The 19,417-nt window shown below is 38.2% G+C and overlaps 1 protein-coding gene across 5 annotated transcripts in view; it reads right to left on the reverse strand.

Annotated features, from left to right (window-relative positions):
- The window catches only part of AP3B1 (adaptor related protein complex 3 subunit beta 1), a 154,182-nt gene extending 136,042 nt beyond the window's left edge, over positions 1-18,140 (reverse strand). For 2 of the 5 annotated variants that reach the window (XM_079330184.1, XM_079330183.1), the window contains exons 1-2: positions 17,872-18,138; positions 4,366-4,441 (exon numbers count right to left, since the gene is read on the reverse strand). In XM_079330184.1, coding sequence (XP_079186310.1) covers positions 4,366-4,441; positions 17,872-18,002 — 207 coding nt within the window. In that variant the 5' untranslated portion in view covers positions 18,003-18,138. Of the gene's footprint in view, positions 1-4,365; positions 4,442-17,871 lie in introns of all 5 variants that reach the window. The other 3 variants (XM_079330186.1, XM_079330187.1, XM_079330185.1) reach the window with 3 other exon arrangements.
- Positions 18,141-19,417: the final 1,277 nt, after the last annotated feature.

Raw genomic sequence — 19,417 nt, forward strand, 5'->3', positions numbered from 1 at the left:
AGAGGAGCATAATCATCTTTCTCAACCTGTTGACCACACTTTCTGGGCTACTAGTGAACACTGTCAGCTCATAACCACCATTTGATCCACCAGCATGCCAAGGTCCTTCTCATCAGAGCTGCTCTTGATCCCCTCATTCACCAGCCTGTGCTGATACTGGGCACTGCTCTGACCCAAGGGCTGGACCTTGTACTTGGCCTTGTTGCACCCCATGGTATTGCCATAGGCCTACATCACAAGTTTGTCCAGATCCATCTGGATGGCATTCTGTCCCTCATGCATGTCAACTGCACCACTCAGTTTTGTGTCACCTGCAGATTTGGTGAAGGTGCACTCAATCCCACCATCTGTGTCATTAATGAAGATATCAAACAGTACTGGTCTCAGTGCAGACCCCTGAGGGACACCTATGGTCACCAATGTCCACTGGAGTTCAACATATGTAAGTAACAACAAATACCCAGGGATCCAATAAAGAAACAAGAGTTCTGCAGCTACAGTGACTCTTATCCATAACCTTTATGTTCCATCCATTTTACAGCTGATTAAACTTCATATTCTCAATTCATAGATCTGTTTATGTATTTCATTGATAAAACACATTAAAAGCATGAAGAGTTAGGATCTTGTGCAATGAAAGAAAGAACACACAAAACCAGGCAATACTGATAAACTGCATATTCTGAGAAACTTAGAAGAAGAATGTTGGGAAGAAGAAGGAAGGAAGCTGTAGTTCAAGGTATTGCTCAGCCTTTCAAAAGGGTGAAAGAACAGCTGTCCAGCATGACATTTTGATCTAAACCATTTAACATCTTAAACTGTTTATTGCACCTGCATTAAAACAAAGGAAGTGACACCAGCATTGTGAAAAAGCAAGCACATTAAATTAATTTCAAAGGGTTTTTAACTAAGAATCTAAAATCAATTTACTACTTTCAGGACTGGGGGGGTTTCCATAATAAATGCCAAATTCATAGTGACAAGGTAGTACTTAGCAACAAGATGCATTGAAGAGAAGTAAGACAGAAGACAGTAAGACATCTTTTCTTGCTGCAACAGAAGTTACCATGCACGAAAACAGGGATGATCCTCAGACCTCGCTGATAGACTGTAATGGTATGACTCTATGCATTACTGGGATTATTTAATAGATCTAATGTAACAGCTCCAGTGTACCATGTAAATATGTATTTAGGATCTTTTAAAAGAGAGTATTTTGATTCATTATTGCATAGTGATTCATGTATATCCTCCTTAGCTAATGGATCATTAACCTGGAAGAACATAATGGCTCTTTCCAAGACTGAAGTCTATCAAGTCATTTTTGTTGCTGTGCCTAGACATTCTCCATTTGTGTTGTCTTATGCACCTGGAGTTTCTGCACAAAAACTTTCATCCTAGCATAAATGCTTTGCAATGTCAAGATGTACTAACTTTTTTTTATTCCCACGTGAAACACACAGACATGGATGATACTCTCTGAGGTAAATAAGGCACATGACTGTTTGCTAAACATGCTCTGCAATCTTCAGGAGTGAAATTCCACTGATTTTTCCCCAGATATTCAATCGGGTTTCAAGATCTAGCATTGGTTGTTATAATATCAGTGAATGCTTTAAAAGAAATATGAGCTTTATGGTTTCATGCATATAGTAGACTATGTATACACAAAAATTTATTTCTAAACCAGCAGTGTTGTTCATATTCTTCCAAAGATTGCAATTATTTTATGCAATTATTTATATGCATGCATGTAAGGAAGAAACACACAAAATAACACACTGATTTTTAAAAAAGTCATTGATCATGAAAATCATATTTTAGCTTAGGTACCTTCATGAATAAGGGAGAAGTGAAAAGATAAAAACAGGACTACTCCTATGCTTGAAATTGTATTTTAAGTCACTCTCTGGAAGACAGATTTGGCTTTATTTGTAATGAATCTCCTTTTCCCTAGGATAAAGTTCACAAACTACCTTAAAGGATGAAGCAGCCACAAAAAGTGCCATAACCAGCATTCTCCTGCTACTTCTCCGTCACACGTATATGAACAAATGAAGTTTTAGCCTCTTCAAGTCTACTAAAGTATTAAGCTAATTGTCAGTATCATAGACTTATAGTCATAGAGAACAGTTTATGTTGGCAGGGACCTTAAAGACTAACCCCTCTCCTGTGGTTAGAGACGCCTTACTGAGAACACCCATGTGAGGACAGACTGAAAGAGTTGGGATTGTTCCGTCTAGGGAAGAGAAGGCTCTGGGGAGACCTTATAGCACCTTCCAGTATGTAAAAGGGGTTAAAAGAGAGCTGGAGAGGGATATCTGTAAGGGCATATAATGACAGCACAAAGGATAACAGCTTTAAGCTGACAGTGGGCAGGTTTACACCAGGTGTTAGGAAAAAATCATTGTGAGGATGGTGAGGTAGTAGAATAGGCTGGCCACAGAAGTTGTGGATTCTGTATGCACAGTTTTTACCTGAAAATAAGCATTCCAGTGAGACATGTTAAAAATACTCTGAAAACAGAGTTCCTTTTTCCTCTAATAATAAGGCTGGAGGAAGCCCTTCATCTCTGAAAAACACATCTCATCCCTGGGAGATGTAAACTTCTCTCTGTATACAAGCACAGAAGCACCTCTGTGCTACACAAGGACATTATCACTACTGTTACAAGGCCTCATGCTCATATTGTGTAATGTCCCAGTCCTGACCTGTAAAGCTCATTGTTTGAGTTTGTTATGTTAAAGAGGTTGGTGCCAGGTATCTGATGTGAAACACACTTTAAACATAGCATAGGAAAAAGCAAATACCTTGAAGATATGAAAGAAAATTGAAAACAGAGGATCCAGTAAATCAAACAACTCACTTGTGGTTAAGTTATAGTCAGCCTTACAAGCTAGAAGGCTGTTTCTGCTTTAAGCAGAAGCAGCTGAACAATGGAAAAATATCCAAAAATCAGAAGGTGCCCACTGCCACCTGGGGAAGTAGTGCTCCTCCTGAAGTGCACAGTGTACAGGAACAGAAACCAAAGACCATGAACTTTACAAAAGACAGAAATCTGGTACTGGAAACTGGAGAGAAATGGCAGAATTGGAAAATGGGTGAGCAGAAGACAGGATGTGCCCAATTAGTCCCTCCCTTCAATTAGCCTTCCCTTGCTGAAGGCCACTTGAGCCTAAGTTCATCATTGCACATTCATTTGTAATGTATGCATTTTTCGTATAAGTAAAGGAAAATTAAAAAAAAAAAAAAAAAAACAAACCAGTAAAGTCTTGGTTTAAAATTTGAAGCTCATTCAATTTAATGTTTTCAAATTCCCCTCATACACATATGTACACACCTACATTCAGTTTCAACAGTTTCCAAAGACAGATAAAGATGTGGCCAGCTTTTCAAAAAGAAAAGGGAACAAGGGTCAACTTGGCACAACTCTCCTGCCCACATTAATAACCAGGAAAAAAAGGTTTTTTCTGAGGGAAGCAGAAGAATGTAAGTTTACCATAGTACTTATAAATGTCCAGTCTCTGAGGGTCTCTTCAGGCATGAGACCTCCCCAGAGAGAGCATGCAGGTGGTAAGGAGTCTGGGTTCTCTTGGAGTCACCGGCAAGAAAGCAGCTTGAGATGACCTTGTGTTGTTTCAGGGCTGTTTATTTATCTTATCTTTTAAAATGTTTCAGCCAGCCCAGCACAGGTCCGCTCTGCAGAGCGACTATTACAGAAGAACCTTGGCTGTGCCAAGGCCTTTATACTCTAAACTATGTATTCTATATTTACAAATTCTTTCCAATGCCATGCAATCTCTTTACAATGTCCAGTTCTTTCCCCATCCAATCTGTGGCTCCCAGGATGCAACTTCAACATGGAGGTCATGAAGAAGAAGGAGGAAGAAGCCCACCACACCCAGGATCCTCCATTTTGAACACATGGCCCTTAATATAAACAACTCAAAAACCTACTTATTCTACAATCTAATATTCTAATTTATACTCTACTCACTTTCATATTCATTGCTTCTTCCCTCAGTGTACCCTCCCAAGGAGCTAAATCCAGCCCCTGCAGCTCTTGGACATCACTCGGGGGTCTCAGAGGGGTCTGCCAGGGGGGGTTTTTGCATTTACAGGCATACTGGCACTGTTACATGATTATTTTAAAAGCATATGACTGCATATATCCAGATACACCAAATTCTATACAAAATTCCAAATTAAGGATTTTACCATTTAACCATCACAATTTTAAAGATAATTTAGAGACTTAAGTGCTAATCTGGATCTGTAAAAAGCATTATTCCTATCCAAGACAAAAATAATAATAAGCTCCCATACCCCTTACCAAATAAGAACAATAATAAAAAAATCACATACCCCAACAATCCTTTTCATAGCATCCAGCTTTGCAGAATCTTTACTGCTTTCCAACATTTGTTTCAGGTCTTCATTTCTACGGTAGAAATACAATAAAGCATCAGTTAGAAAAACTAAAAAATCAAACCAGAATACTATTTTTATGTTCTTGCAACAGTTCAGCAAGTTATGGTGAAGTACTGCTCCCTCTTGACCACTTTTAAATTGTATTTACTAACATTCCGTATAATGAAGCATTTAGCAAAAGAAAGTTTCAGATTCTAACAAAAATGTAGGACCCTGCAACTTCAATCTGCTGTTAGCTGAACCTGTCTTGAAGGCTGAAATCTTAAAAACACAAGAAGAGCTTGGTTAAAACCAACAAATCATTCATTTCTCCCTTGCTCCCCAGGGAGAGCCAGATGCAATAACTAGAAGTCAGCATGTTTGTATTAAAATACATTATCAGCTTATGTAAGTCACTGAAAAGCCCAGACTTCAGTATGCTCTGAATTTCACTAAGAATCAGGGATATAATATATATGTGCTCCTGACTGCCTTTCTGGACTGTAAATTGCTATCCCCTATCCTCAGAATTAAAACTTTCAGATCTTACATGTTCTACAAGCTGTAAGACTAAGACAGCCTGATGATTAGACACATACAGTGACCAAGCATTTTTTATGGCTGAAATAAAATTCTCTCACAAAAATACCAAGTTAATAAGAATATTCTCTCGTAGATACTGCTCTTCACTTACTGTCACTAATAAGAAACCTCATCCTGTTTGGCATTTTAGATGCAAACAGATCACAGTCTAACTACATTTACAGACTATGAAAGCTTATAAAAAGATTCTTTGAAGAAACAGCTTTTTTGTAACATCTGGATTGCCTGATTTACTGAAAGATACAAGCAAATAGAAACTTGAGACACCTGCAATAATCCAAAGAACTCTGAAGACTTTCCAAGTTTACAAACCCTGTGGACTTCCACACGAGTGAAAGGCAACACAGCAGGTAGACCATGGCTGGACACAAGATGGACACAAAGCCATTCTTTCACTCCCTTCCTGAAGCAAGATGGAGGTGAAAAAATACGATGGAAAAAAACTCATATGTGAAGATAAAGACAGGTTAAGAAAGCAAATGCTGCACGCAGAAGCAAAAGAAAACAAAATATCTATTCTCTATTTCACATCAGCAACCGATGTCCAACTATTTTCCCAGGAAGCAGGGCTTTAGTACACATAGTGGTTGTTCTGGAAGACCAACATCATAAGAAAGAATGCCCACCCCTTCTCCTTGTTCTTCACTTTTACTGATGACCAGTCATCAGATGGTATGGAATACCCTGGGCCAGGAGTCCTGGCTACACGTCCTTCAAGGTCTTGCCCACCCCCAGGCTATTAATGAGAGGCAGTCTTGACTCCTGTGCGAGCAGTGCTCAGCAACAGCTACAACATCAGTGTGTCACCAACATCCTTCTCACTACTAGTACAAAGCACAGCATGATGAAGACTGCTGCGAGGGAAAATAATTCCATCTCAGCCAGACCAAATACACCCAGAAAAGATTTCAAAAGTGAATGCAGAACCTAGATATGTTCTGATTTATCACAGCCCTCAGAATTTCATGTGCAAAGGAGAAGAGTGTAAACTAAAGCTGAAATTAGTTACAATGAGACAAAATGTTGTCATTCATGTGGTCATAAACCTTTAAACAGAATTTTTCCTACTTGCAAGGCACAGAATCATTCTAACAGAGATTTCTTCGTATTTTCAGAACCAGGACTGCATCTGCTTTGTGCCTCTCCACAAAAAATCCACATTGCCCGCATTTCAGTATACAACTACGTAAGAACTGCAACTAGATGGAAAAGAAAACCCAACAAAACAATGAAGACATTTCCTACTAAGCTAAGGCATGTAAAATTCAGGATATATACATGCAACTTATAATTTAAGTCTTTTTTCAAACCAAAGTGTTAATGAAATACTTGGAGCAACCTATTACAGATTCCCTATATTGTCAATATTTGCTTCACTTGACAGCTTAGTATTTAATTATTAGCTAAACAAAAAAAAAACAAAACAAAACAAAACAAAACCCCAAAAACACAAAAAAAAAAAAAAAAAACCCAAAAAAAAAAAAAATAGAAAGAAAAGAGGAAGTATTCAATCTCCTTGTCTGCATGACACTCAAAGGTTTTAATTGTCTTTAGTTATTCCTGGACATGTTCAAAGATCTATGAGGTCATTCTTCTATTGCTACATTTGTTTCTTTGCATACTTTGGTCATTTAAATGACATGTCCCATTCAATTTTGTCCTGGAGTTTTGCATACTTCTAAGATAAGCTTAGTAAGTCTATGGCTGGACACCTTCTTCATGGCAAGTGTTAACATCCAATGTACTTTGTTCCTGTAACACCACTCAAGGCTGACAGGTCTTTGAAAAATAACTGATGCTGTGATGTCACACGTTTTCCTATTGTCTGCATTTCTGTTCCAGGATAAAGGCACACCTTCCTCTACATTACACTCTGCATTTTTCTGATTGTACTTAAAGATGCCATATTCACCTCTACATCATCATACTTCTCCCAGTCACTCTGTATTTTCCCATCAGATCTATATCTTTATTTTTTTTGTATCAGAAATAAAGTCTTTGTTGGTTTGGGGTTGTACATAAAAACTAGTTAATTTGGGCTTTTTACTTTACAATCCCTCTGTATAGTTCCACTTGCAATTAACTTTTTAGCAAGCATAGCTTTGATCTAATTTTTGGTGGCTCTTTTTATTCCCATCACTCTTGGCCATAGGAACAGCTTATTTTGCTAACCATTCCTACCCACCTATTCCTCATAGGATACCAAGTAAGTCTCAGTTCTTTTTCTGATCAGCTTGATGTACCTTGCCTGAGACTTTGCTCTTGCTGGATGCAGAAATTCAGAAACCTCTAATTCCTTCTGCTTAAGTTGCAGTTCTCACCTGTTCAAAAATCTGTGTGACATGGTAAGAAAAATTACACAGTAAAAGATGGGACTTGATTTAGAAAGTTACTTTTAGTCCTATGTTCCTGCTGTTGCTGCAAAATGTGCAATAAATAAAAATTTTCTTAAGAAAGGATGTTCTTTGATGTTTAATCTTTGTATACTTTCAAGCCTAATCAACAACAAATGAGATTCAATCTACGAAATGGATAGCAGCTAAAAAGCAAGTTCAAAGTGAGGTCTGTGCGTTAGAAAGACAAACTACTCGTCTGTAGAATTACCTTGTTAAGGTTTGGGGCTTGACAGGTTTCAATAATCTGAAACCCCAGGTGATGTTAGCAAAGCTTGGGAAGAAGGATGTACCCCTGAGGGCAGACAAAGAATGCAAAATTTATGGACCACAAGGGTTTTGCAGAACCCCCAAGACAAAGAGGAATCTAATGAAGACAACTCAACAACAGTGTGGAATCAGCTTCAACTGGGTAAAAGGCAATTCTGGCAGGGGGAGACTGTGACCACAGCCCACCAACTTAAAAACCACTGACCCCCAGTAAGAGAAAGGCTGAGCATGTGGACCAGTTATCATGAGAAGTGAGAGATTCATTAACCAATAGAAGGTGGAATACCAATTAACAAACAAACACACACACACACACACACAAAAAAAAAGCCAACAAAATGGAAAATGTAGAAATAATAATTTGAACTTGAGGATCAAGTAGCAAAAATGGAGGAAGTTACACAAAATGAGATCCAAATACATGCTGAAGACTGTCTCCCAGAATGTAACAAATAACAAGGAAAAAGAAGTGAATTTAAGATATGAAGAAAAAGTGAATTAAGATAGAAGAAATGTCTAATGATGAGCTGTACTTCTAAATGACTTTAGAAAATATTCTATTATACACTTCAAATTAAAGCATTTTGAACTATTAGCTGGGAAAATATAAACCACAGAAATTAATATATGAAGACCCATTTTCAGTCAGCCTTCTTTCCACAAGATAAAAGAAACGGGGTAAAAATAAAGAAAAATAGGAATTAAACAAGATCATGATGAATCCATTTGGAAATTAAATGTTACTTGAATTGATGGGTTTTTTTGGGTTTTTAAAAATCTTCTCTAACAAATTATAAACCAGGATTAGCAAATATTAGATACTTACAGAGTAAAATACTGCTCCATACATCCACACGGACCACCAGCAGCAGCAAGCCTTTTTTCTTCTACTGTTAGATATGGTTTCAGTGTAACGTCAAAGTTTTTCCCTTTAAGAGCAGACTTAATAGTGCAAGACACCTCAATTATTTTGCCCAGCATTCTGGAGTTTTGTTCCATTCTTTTAAGTGAAGTATGTAAAAAAACCAATTAAAAAAAATTGCTGCACTCAACTAAGCTTGCCTGCCAAGAGTGAGGTCTACTCTAAAAAAAATAAAATCTTACAAAGTAACAGGATACCCACTCCCTTGCTGTTTTAACTTCCAGAAACAAATACCACATGCAGATTTCAAAGGTCATTTCCCTCCAAAAACAACTCTTATCAGCAGCCTCAATGAACAATGGCAAAGGCAAATGCATTTCAGTCTTTAGCAATACAGTTTATTTGCAGTAAAAATATTTTCATCCTTTGATCATTAAGTAGTTTCAAGGAAATTTTAATCCTTAAATAAAATTTCTCAAAATAGAAAGCATAAATGTAAGCTTTGCAGTCATCCTGGAGTTCATGTTTCTATACTCATTAGTTATGCTGATGTGACAGTTCCTCAATACACAATCCTAGACAAATACTTTCTTTATCACTTATCTCCACTTGCCAGGGACTCAGGAAAATGCAAGCAACCCCCAGCTGCATCAATATCTTTGCCTCCCACTGCTAAAACTTTCAGAGAGATTCTAGCCTTACAGAGTTAAGTACATATTATGGATGATTGAAATATAAACTTTGTTACTACAGGAGCAGCACCAGGTTTAAAGAAGCCTAATCTGATAGTTGACAAATTATGTGGAGCTATACAAAGTGGGAAAGTAATGGTCCCAACAACAGCAGAAGTGAAAACCACCAAACTTTTGTCAGAGAATAAATATATAGTCTCAGCCATTTTTGCTAACAGTAACAAGAGGTAAAATGACTTTCCAAGAACAAAAAACCCCACAAAAACAAGAAGATTCCCACCTGTTCACCCAGTTATGTATTCTAAGAACTAAAGAAGATTTCCCTTGAGATCCCAAGCCATAACATCTATTTCCATATAGACCCACTGTTCTCAAAAGTCTGAAAGCACTGGGATAGACTATAATTAGAAATATTATATTCATGTGAAATATTAAGTATGTGCTATGAACTATGATCTTTTGTATTTGTATAGCATCTACCAACAAGTCAATTATTAATATATCTAGAAAATCAGTTCCCAGCTGCCTTTGTAACCTTCACCACCATATGCCTGTATTTCTCAGTATTAGAATTTGAAAGTTAAATGAATGTAAATTAGAAACACAAACTGATCACCTAAGTTTCATGACAAGTATCACACATCAGATCTGCAACGACACAACATGATGGGTATCGCAAAACAGATCCAGAATAATATGTTCTCCTTGAAACACTGATTGAAAGTTAAGAGGAGGTAGTTGGTTTCCAACTTTCTTCTATGATTTTATATTTTACACTTGTAGCATTAAAGTATATGCACTACCTTTTTCTTTCTACATGAAAACACTACTTTTTTCATACCTTTGCACTGTTTGTAGATACAATAAGAGCATGGATATCATAGGACCAGTGAAAGACCTACCAGTTTGGATTAATCTTATAGATGTTACTATCAGAAAGTAAACAAAGAACACCAGTTAATCTTTTCCAGTTCTCATGTTCTTTCTTGTGCCTTCTATTTCTCTGCCATAAAAAAGGAGTAAGTCACAATCCTTACAACTGGCCCAAGATAAAAGGGAATGGTTGGGGTAGAGGTAAGTGTGTGGAGTGTAGGGAACAAAAGAAAAGACAAAAGACAAAAGAAAAGACAAAAGAAAAGACAAAAAAACCCCTTAGATCTTGACAGTCACAAGATTATGCTTTAACAGCCTGAAGTTCTATGCCAGAAAACACTTTGATCACCTTAATCTGCATGCTGATTATGGCAAAGAGCATCCAAAGAAAAATTCTGAATATGCCATACTACTGCCAGCATACACTTGGTCACTAAAACTGGCATCTTGCTGAGGTTAAGACTAGGATTACAGATTCCATTGAGCCATGTACCCTCTTCTACAGAAAAAAAAAGGAAGGCATAGCCACGCATCACTGAGGTTTAAACAGCTATATCAGCCATAAATCTGGTCCTCTCTCTGTTACTTTGTCTCCCCAGAGGAACTATTACAAACTTCTAGTAATACTAAAATATTAATCCAGAATCTGCAGCATGTCACTTGGCACTACATCACCAAGAAAACACTTGCTCTACTCTGGTAAGATACACACTTATTTTCTATTGGTTTTAGCAACACCACAAGATTAAACCCATCGATTTTTATGTTTTGCTACAGTTCTGACATGCTAGTTACTGACAGAAGTCATGCACTAATCACGAGCCTTCTTTGTAATAAAGTAGAAGGTTCACGAGTACAAAACTGCAACTGAAGCCCAACTAGGCAATGCAACAATAACCTTGGGAAGAGTTGTAATCCCCTCAAGGAAAGGAGAGTGAATTCTAAACAAATAAACCCTAGTGAGACAGAAGGTCTTCATATGTAAGTACAGCATTATAGCACTGCAAGGTAAGATATAGGAAATGGCAAACAAATTCACCACTGGGGAGGAAGCAATCTTCACCAGTTTTGGTATTACAGAACAAAGCTCTTATAGAACAGAAGTTACAAAAGTCTCACACAGTTGAGTTTTAACAATGCATTTCTTTTTTCAAATTTTCCATCCGCTGCATAATTTCAGTTACACAATATCAATTGCACTGTTCTTGCATTCAGGAGACTTCAGTTGGCAAGACACACTTTTAACGACAGCATACTAAAATTTTTTCTTTTGGCCTTCAGCATAAAATTCAAAATACTTCAGATGTTACCAAGTTTGAAGAAGAAAATACACATTGACAGAGCAGTATAACCTTTATTGTTGGCACCTGACTACCAATGAAGTCCTAGGGAATGCCCCACATTTCCTGAAGTATTTTTTCCTTGATATCTTACTGGCACTGCACAATCCTTAAAATAAATTGGTTTATGCTAGGTCATGCTAATATGTAAACTCTAAACAAGTTTGAATTTAACATTTAAAGAGGAACTGCAAATTGATTTCAGATCCATAAAACACAGAAGCTTAATAGGCAGCAAATTTATGGTGCAACTTGAGTTAATTTTGTTGATTTAGGGTTTTCTTCTTACAGGAAATTAAGAAATCTGAATTCCACTGTGTTTTGGTCTATGCCACAAACTGTTTGAATGACATCTTGTGGTGCTGTTCAGTACTACCATCCTCTTCCATTATAACACTGCATTTACTTCTAATTCACAACGTACAATTCAACTACTACTTCAAGGAAGTCTTGAATCATATGGCTATAAGTGTAGCTGTTACATGGTTTAAAGAGAAATTGAGAGAAAAATTTATTTCTTTTTCAGCCACTCTAATTTTTCAATTTGAAAAAGAAGCACATTACGCAAAAACAAACTCAGTAGTTTTAAACGATAGATTGGAGATGTGAGGGAAACCAGGATAACTATGGTATCCTGTAAGGGTGAGAGCCACAGAGAACAAAAGCAGTTATAATCTGACCAGAAGCATAAATTAACTCCTTTAATTGTTACTTTGCCACCAGTTTCTCAAAGCACTTGCGATTTGGATAGTTAGTTATAGTCTTTCCCTCTCATGGAGGAAACAGGAAAGTATAAAGTTAAAAACTAAATAAGGGTCTTCCAGTTCTCTGTTGTGAATAGATAGTACCTGAGCAATACTGGAGCAACTCAGTGAATCAAAACCTGTTGCTGCTATCACCACCATCAATGTAGATATGTAAACTACCTACACTTCAAAAGCTGTAACCAGATGGCAGCTAGTATGACAAAGCAGCTTGAAATCCTTTCTGGATCAGATTGTGATTTGAGCTAAGATTATCTGTTGTCAGTAAAGTAACTACAGACACTATTTCACCCAGGAACAAGAAATGTGGTCTGAAAGGATGAAAACATTCAGGCTTGCAATTGCACAGCATATAACCATTTCTGACAGTACCCACACCACCAATACTGCAGGAAACTTCTGCCACAGAGAAATCCTCCTCAGTAGAAGACAGTTTTCTAAAGGCTGGAAAAGTGTCATCGGGTGTGATGCTGCCACTTAAATGGTTGTGTCAACTTACAGACTGTCTGGAGGCTAGTGCTCAGAATTTGCAGACATTTGTAGATCACTTTGCAGCATTTGACAGTTGTGAAGGGATTATAAGAAAGTGAGAAGAAGTATCACAGAATATTCTCAGGAAGAAGAGACCCACAAGGATCATTGAGTCCAACTCCTAATGTTTACAGCTTTCCCAAAAATGCTGAGAAAAGGCTTCTTAGAAAGATACCACCATAGAGACGGTGTTGCCAGAACCTACTCATGGCTAGTATATTTACATATGTCCAGGTTTCAGAAACACTGTTTAATATCATTACAACGCTGTTCATCTTCTGGCAGAATGCCAAAAACATTCTGGTTTCCTCCAAGTATCAAAACTATCAAGGGGTAGCATGGACAAGGAAAGCCTTTTAAAAAAGCAGAACTAAAAACGTGGAAATTCAGATTTGCAAATTTACTTAATACCATTTATTGTAAATAAACTAAACAGTTTATTTAATACCCATTCACAATGGAGATCAAGCAAATGTCTAAGGCAAATATATGACAACACATAAAATATACAAAAACCACAGTGAAGACCTTAAACTATAAAACTTGTCTTTCTGAGCAAATAAAAAAGCCCCCACAATATAGTCACTACATTACAGAAAGCCACAGCAAATCAACAGTTCATTGCTTGCATCCTCATATGTGCCAAGTGCATGGCAATAAGAACATATTCACTGTGTGTCACTTCCCATCAGATCTGACAGATTTCAGCTGGAGAAGTGTTCTGCAATAGTATGCCCACATTTGTATACTGCATTTAGTTCCTGTCCTGGTACTGACTAGAGGGTTCAGATTTTATCTTGTAGACTCATCAATCCATCCAAACCATTCATCTTTGCTGGGTTGTACATCCTACTGAAACTGGCATATCACCATATTGGTGGGCATAGGGCCATTTTAACAGATGGAGAAAGAAAGTACTTGTGCCAATGAGCTAGCGGATGCATCAAGTTTGAATATTAGAGCTGGAGTCTCCTCCAAGAATTTCACAAATAGTTATCTATGTACAATCTCTCCATGACTGGTTGAACAGAATATGCCAAGACAAAACTAGATCAATTTAAGACTCCAAGAACACCTCTGGCAGCTGTTAAATGCAAGTTTTTAGCTCCGATGGGTTTGGAAAAGTCTTCTGCACAGAGAATTGGGGAATGAGTATCTTAATGAAATCACCACCTTCAGCTCTCTGCAAAACAGACTTGCAAATCTCTGCAAAGAAAAATGAGTTTGCAGCACTGCCGAGTTTTCTGATGAATGGCTCAACAAAACATGTAAGCTAGACCTGCAACAAAAAAGTCTAATAAATTACAAATGTATTTTGCTTGGCAGAAATACAGTTTAAAGATGCAAATGAGTAAAGTTGAAAATGCGTGTTATAAATTTTTCCATCCACTTCAATACCATACTTAACAATTGACATTTACTGATGTTACTTCTATGATTCACCTCTAACTTTTTACATTTTTATCAGATTAAGCAATAAGTAGTTTTATTGCTGAAATTGTACCATTTCCAAGTACCAAACATTATTATATTTTAATTTTACATGCAGGCAAGTTTTGTTTAAAATGCTGTTAATATAGATGAAAATCCTCAGTCCACCTGCAATTAACAGTAGGCAGTTACAGTGTACCCTAATATATACAATTAACAGGGATTCTGTGTTTCAAATTAGCTCTCCAGGCACTCTTACATGTTGGAAGGTGGTTAGAATTTTCACTCCTCCACTTAAAACAATAATAATGCAATAAAGCATAATGCAACTATAAAAATATTCCATTAACTTTGGTGATGTGAATCACACAGTATTTCTCTACACTAAACAGGAGATTTTGAGACTCCAACTAGGCAGTGCTTATTGCACGGAGTTCATCAATCTAGAACATGGAGAAATAGCTTGAGGCCCACATGCTGGAGTCAGCAGATTCACAAAACCCATTGGATCTTACTACTTTTCTGTTGAAAACTTCTGTCATGGGCAAAGACCTCTCTGCAGACTGTTTCCATTACTCTGGGGACCAGAATCTGACCCTTTTTCTTCTTTTTGAAACACGTGGAACATGTGAATATCTAGGATATACCCGTTCAAAGACAGGTTTCAAACTACCAACCTAGACACATGAACATATTCTTAAAACATAAATACACAAGTTATATAAAGGAATACCATACATGCCAGTTCATGTGACAAGGGTGAAAGAGGAAGATAGGAAGAAGAGCAACACACACATCCAGTCATGCAACAAGGTCCTTTCCACACAAGAAGATTCAGACTGACTCGTCTCAGGTATGTAAGATCTTTCAATTATTTGTATTTATAAAAATAAGTTGTATTTTTATGTTTTCTAATTTTTTTCACTGCAGTGGATTACATACAGTGTGTTATCTAATGAGATACAATGTTTGTATATGGTATGTGCAACATAATGCACTTTGCTTATATCAAGATAAAAGATCATGAAATAAATAGTTATTTTTAATAATCTTCTAACAGTAAAATTTTACACTTTATCAGGATTAAGATGTCACCAGAACAGAAACTTTGATGAACTGAGATCTTTTTAATACTGACAGCACATGTTTGAACCGAACCACAACACAAGCATGTACTGAAAATACTATCTTCACTGATCAAATTGAAATTATATTTGTAATTGAAAGTTAGATAATTGAACGCTAAAAGTAAAAAAGGCAGCTTTTGCAGGAGAATGACACATAGGCTTTTACACCAGAGCTTTTAGATGAGACAAACTTCAGCACAGTAGTCCTACTGAAATGTGAGAAATTAAACAGGACAAATAATTTGTATTATTTATATATATATTATATCCAGAGCAGCTCTGGATTTCAGATTTAAATATATCATTACATATTTGTGCCTCCATTTGCTTCTGTGTGGGCCCTTCTGTCACAAGATTGAAGATAACTTATCCTAACAACTTCATTATCTTCGTAACTATTTTGGCTTACTTCTTCATGACAAGAAGGAGAAGACAGAGAACACAAAGAAAAGAGACTGGAACTTTTTCAATGAAGTGTTATCTTGATACTTATACATTAACTACATTATATCATTCTGATCAACTGGCAACAGGCAAGCCAAGGGTTCTGGTCCAACTTTTACTGCAGTAATATTCTGGGCCACAAATTATATCCATATCCCTCTGTTGAAAAGGAGTATTTCTTGTATCATCAGGAGACCTAAGGAAGGATCCTCCTTCCTCAACAAGAAAAAAAATCTGCCAAGGACTGAAATAATACAATAATGAGACATGAGTTTATCAGCACTGCTGAGAGACAATCTAGAGATCAGCAAACAGCCTTTAAAAAGCTCTAACAGTAATTTTCATTTCACCAGTGGAATACTTCACTAAATTCACGCCTTCATGTACAAGATGCAAGGACACATATTGCACTTCCCCGTATTCTCTTATACTGCCTTTTGATGAGCAGCTGTTGCACTATTACTAGAGTGAACTACTAGAAATACAATGTATACACTTGATGAATGACTACTGCAGTTTCCAGCTAGAGTGCCACACAGTCTGCTTTTCTAACAATAACCCTCATTCGCAGTCCAGTTGCTTTTCCACAGTATACAAATTTTCCCTGCACAGTGTCTGTTCCTCAAATACCCAATCCATACTCAGAGCTTAACCATGCAAGTGTTAAGCTGAAGCGAATTGTGTTAAATGAGTTGTGAGTAACATCCTATTTCAGCAAGAATTTGCTTGTCACCTACAAAAGACCATAGACAGCAATGTCTGTTTTCCTCTCAAGTCATTCCTTTAGAGGATTACACTCCTGAAAGTGCAAGAGCAAGTCTAGAGGAGCGATTAATTAGTTTGGCACACTCACATATCACAAACTGTTCTGGTTCTTCCATACTAAAGGGCATCCATAAAGATCCACATGTACAAAATATCTCAGGATCCCACAGCTGTATTTCCCTGTGACCACTAGGGAGCTTGGGTAGAATCACCCACTTCAGCTTCTGTATCTAATAAAACAGAGAGCTATACTTCACCTCCAAAACAGTCCTAAGTTTATGAGTGATGTAGAAAATTATAACCATGATCAATGAAGAGGATACCCTCCACCCCATGAAAAAAAAAAAAAAAAAAAAAAAGCAAAAAAAAAGAGCAAAATAATGGTTTAGAAATAAAGCGTCAAGTTGTTTCTAGGGAAGTGTACAAGAAAAGAAGGGTACAACGTATATCAGCTAAAACACACAGACCCACAGAAATGCATTTATACTAGAGCAGTGAAAACTTGAACTGGAATAGAATGAAAAAGTGAAGTTTTTAGCAAAATAGAAGGGGGAAAAGCAATGAGACTCATCTGGCAAACTGAGGAGGCCCATCAGCTACTGTCTCATAGAGCTAAGCATTAGAGTGCCAGCAGCTTCATGGTTTTGTGATTTACTCCGCTGTGGCTTACAAATAAACACATCAGTCGAGGCTTCCAGAGCATAGATGTTCTCCTTGTGCAGAACAATCAAACTGAAGATGCAGCAATTGATTTTCTAATGTACATGAGACCTTAAGTTTATGGTGCTTTTTATTGGTTGCTCTTAGAATAGATTTCCAATTTCTTGTAGAATACAATTCCAGCTTAGCAAACCTTTTGATCTTTTCATTTGGACATTCTTCCTCTCCAATCCACTTTTACTTTAAGGAGCCGAAAGCTTTCTGTACCAGTGCACTTGGCTGGGTTTTTTTAACCTTCTCCATTTCCTCATTTTGACTTCTGACCAAGACACAGTTAACACTGTTAACACCCACTTCGAGCTGGCCACCTCGCCCTGATCTACTACATTTCCAACAATGTAACTCCCACAAACACTTTTTTTTACAAACACTTCATATATATACACTTTTGAAGCCAGAATTAGGACAATCTACCGCGGCTAGCTATCGAAACAGAGGAGAAACAATAAGCAGCTTTTCAAACAAACCAAAATAAACACTTTACAGCTGGCCCACTATCTATGCACACTTTAAACGTAAGCAAGCGAACTTTTCCGCGAAGTCACGAAAGGAGTCGGGCGAAGGCGCGGCTTCCCCGCCGGGGCCCTGGACTGCCGCCGCCCGCCAGCCCCGCTCCGCCGCCCCGGAGCCCGGCGAGCTCCCTTACTTCTTGGTGTCGCTGCTGAAGAGCCCGAAGGCCGCGGGAGTCGAGGGGGTCACGGTGGGCGCCGCCTCCTGCGCCAGCTCGGGCGCCGCCTCTCCGCCCTGCTCGCTGTAAGCGAGCCCGTTGCCGGACATGGTGGTGCCGGTGGTGCCGGTGGTGCCCGCCCGCCCCGCCAAAGTTGCTCGGCGCTCCCGGAGCTGCGGCCCGGCGCTGTGCCCGGAAGCGGCGCGGTCACGCGGCGGGGGGCGGGGCGGCCGGGCCCGGACGTGCGGCCGGAGCGCGGCCCCGGGCCGGGGAAGGGCCGGGGGAAGGCCGGGCCGAGCGAGGGCCGAGCGCGCCTCGGGCGCTGCTGCCCGGCCTCTGCCCTGCCTTAAAACTCAAAGCCTGCCCTAGAGCGTCGGCTCGTATGTTACTTCTAGTAATCATGTTACCAATGCCGGTACTGCCCGCTGACTGTAGAAGTAAGGTAACCTAGACTAAGAGCAGCTGTTTACATATGAGAAATATCAAAGGGTAGTTAGAAGTCTTCTGAGGGAAGTTGCTCCTAATTCCTTTTTACAATCCTGTTTTCCTACGTGCATCTTCCCCCTCTCCCCTAGTCTCTTAGGAATAATCTGTGTTCATTAAAACACCCTTCAATCCATCTCCTGACATGGACTAGTGGAGTGCGACCTTTTCGTCCTTAGAACTGAACTTATTTCCAAAAGGTTAGCTGTTCACAATCGATACTTTATACTTGCAGAGAAATTAAAAAAGAAAAAAAAAATAAATAGTGGGGGGGATTGTCAGATTCCACTGAAGCAACGTTTTTATTTGCTTGCTTTTCAGCAACTTGAACTTCACTGATTGAAACTGTGACAATACCAAGCAAATAAGCTTTTTGCAAAAGGACTTACCAGTAAAGGATTTATTAAAAATATGGGACTGTTGTAAAAGTAGTTATCCTCAATAGCTCCCTTCTATGGGTGCCACTGTTTTAATTTCTTTATGATCTCTCACAGCTTCTTTTCCTGTGTAGCAGTGTTTTTTGAAAGTCATGGTTTAGATTGTAAAAGTTCCAGTGTGAATATTCTTGACCATCTCCACTTTACCTGTTGGATTTTTTAGACTTCCATTTTTGTTACGCCTTTTGTATTTTTTAGAGTAAGTCATCATAGTTTGCTTTCCCTGTAGAGAGAAATATCTTACTATCTTATTACTACCATAAAGTGTCACAGGATCTACTAACACTCATCCAGTGATTTGATTTGAGGCAGACACCTCTCAATCACACAGAGCCAGAGAGGATTCTACATCCTGATTTTTAGAGGATTAAAAACCAGAGTAGGTTGTTGAGAAATGAGTCTCAATCAGACAAAAATGGATACTCACATCTTTCTGTGGAAAGATCTGAGTATTCCTGTCAGCAGTCCAGAAATTGTCTCAGTTTTTCAGATCATGCCAATTTATTTCAAATTGTAAGAGAGAGAGCACTTGAACTTTGACTCCAAACATGGTTTTGTTTACATTAAGAGGTTGCTAGGTATGTTTTTTATTTGTGTGCCACATG

The sequence above is a fragment of the Erithacus rubecula genome (genome assembly GCF_903797595.1).
Source record: "Erithacus rubecula genome assembly, chromosome: Z".
Taxonomy (NCBI): domain Eukaryota; kingdom Metazoa; phylum Chordata; class Aves; order Passeriformes; family Muscicapidae; genus Erithacus; species Erithacus rubecula.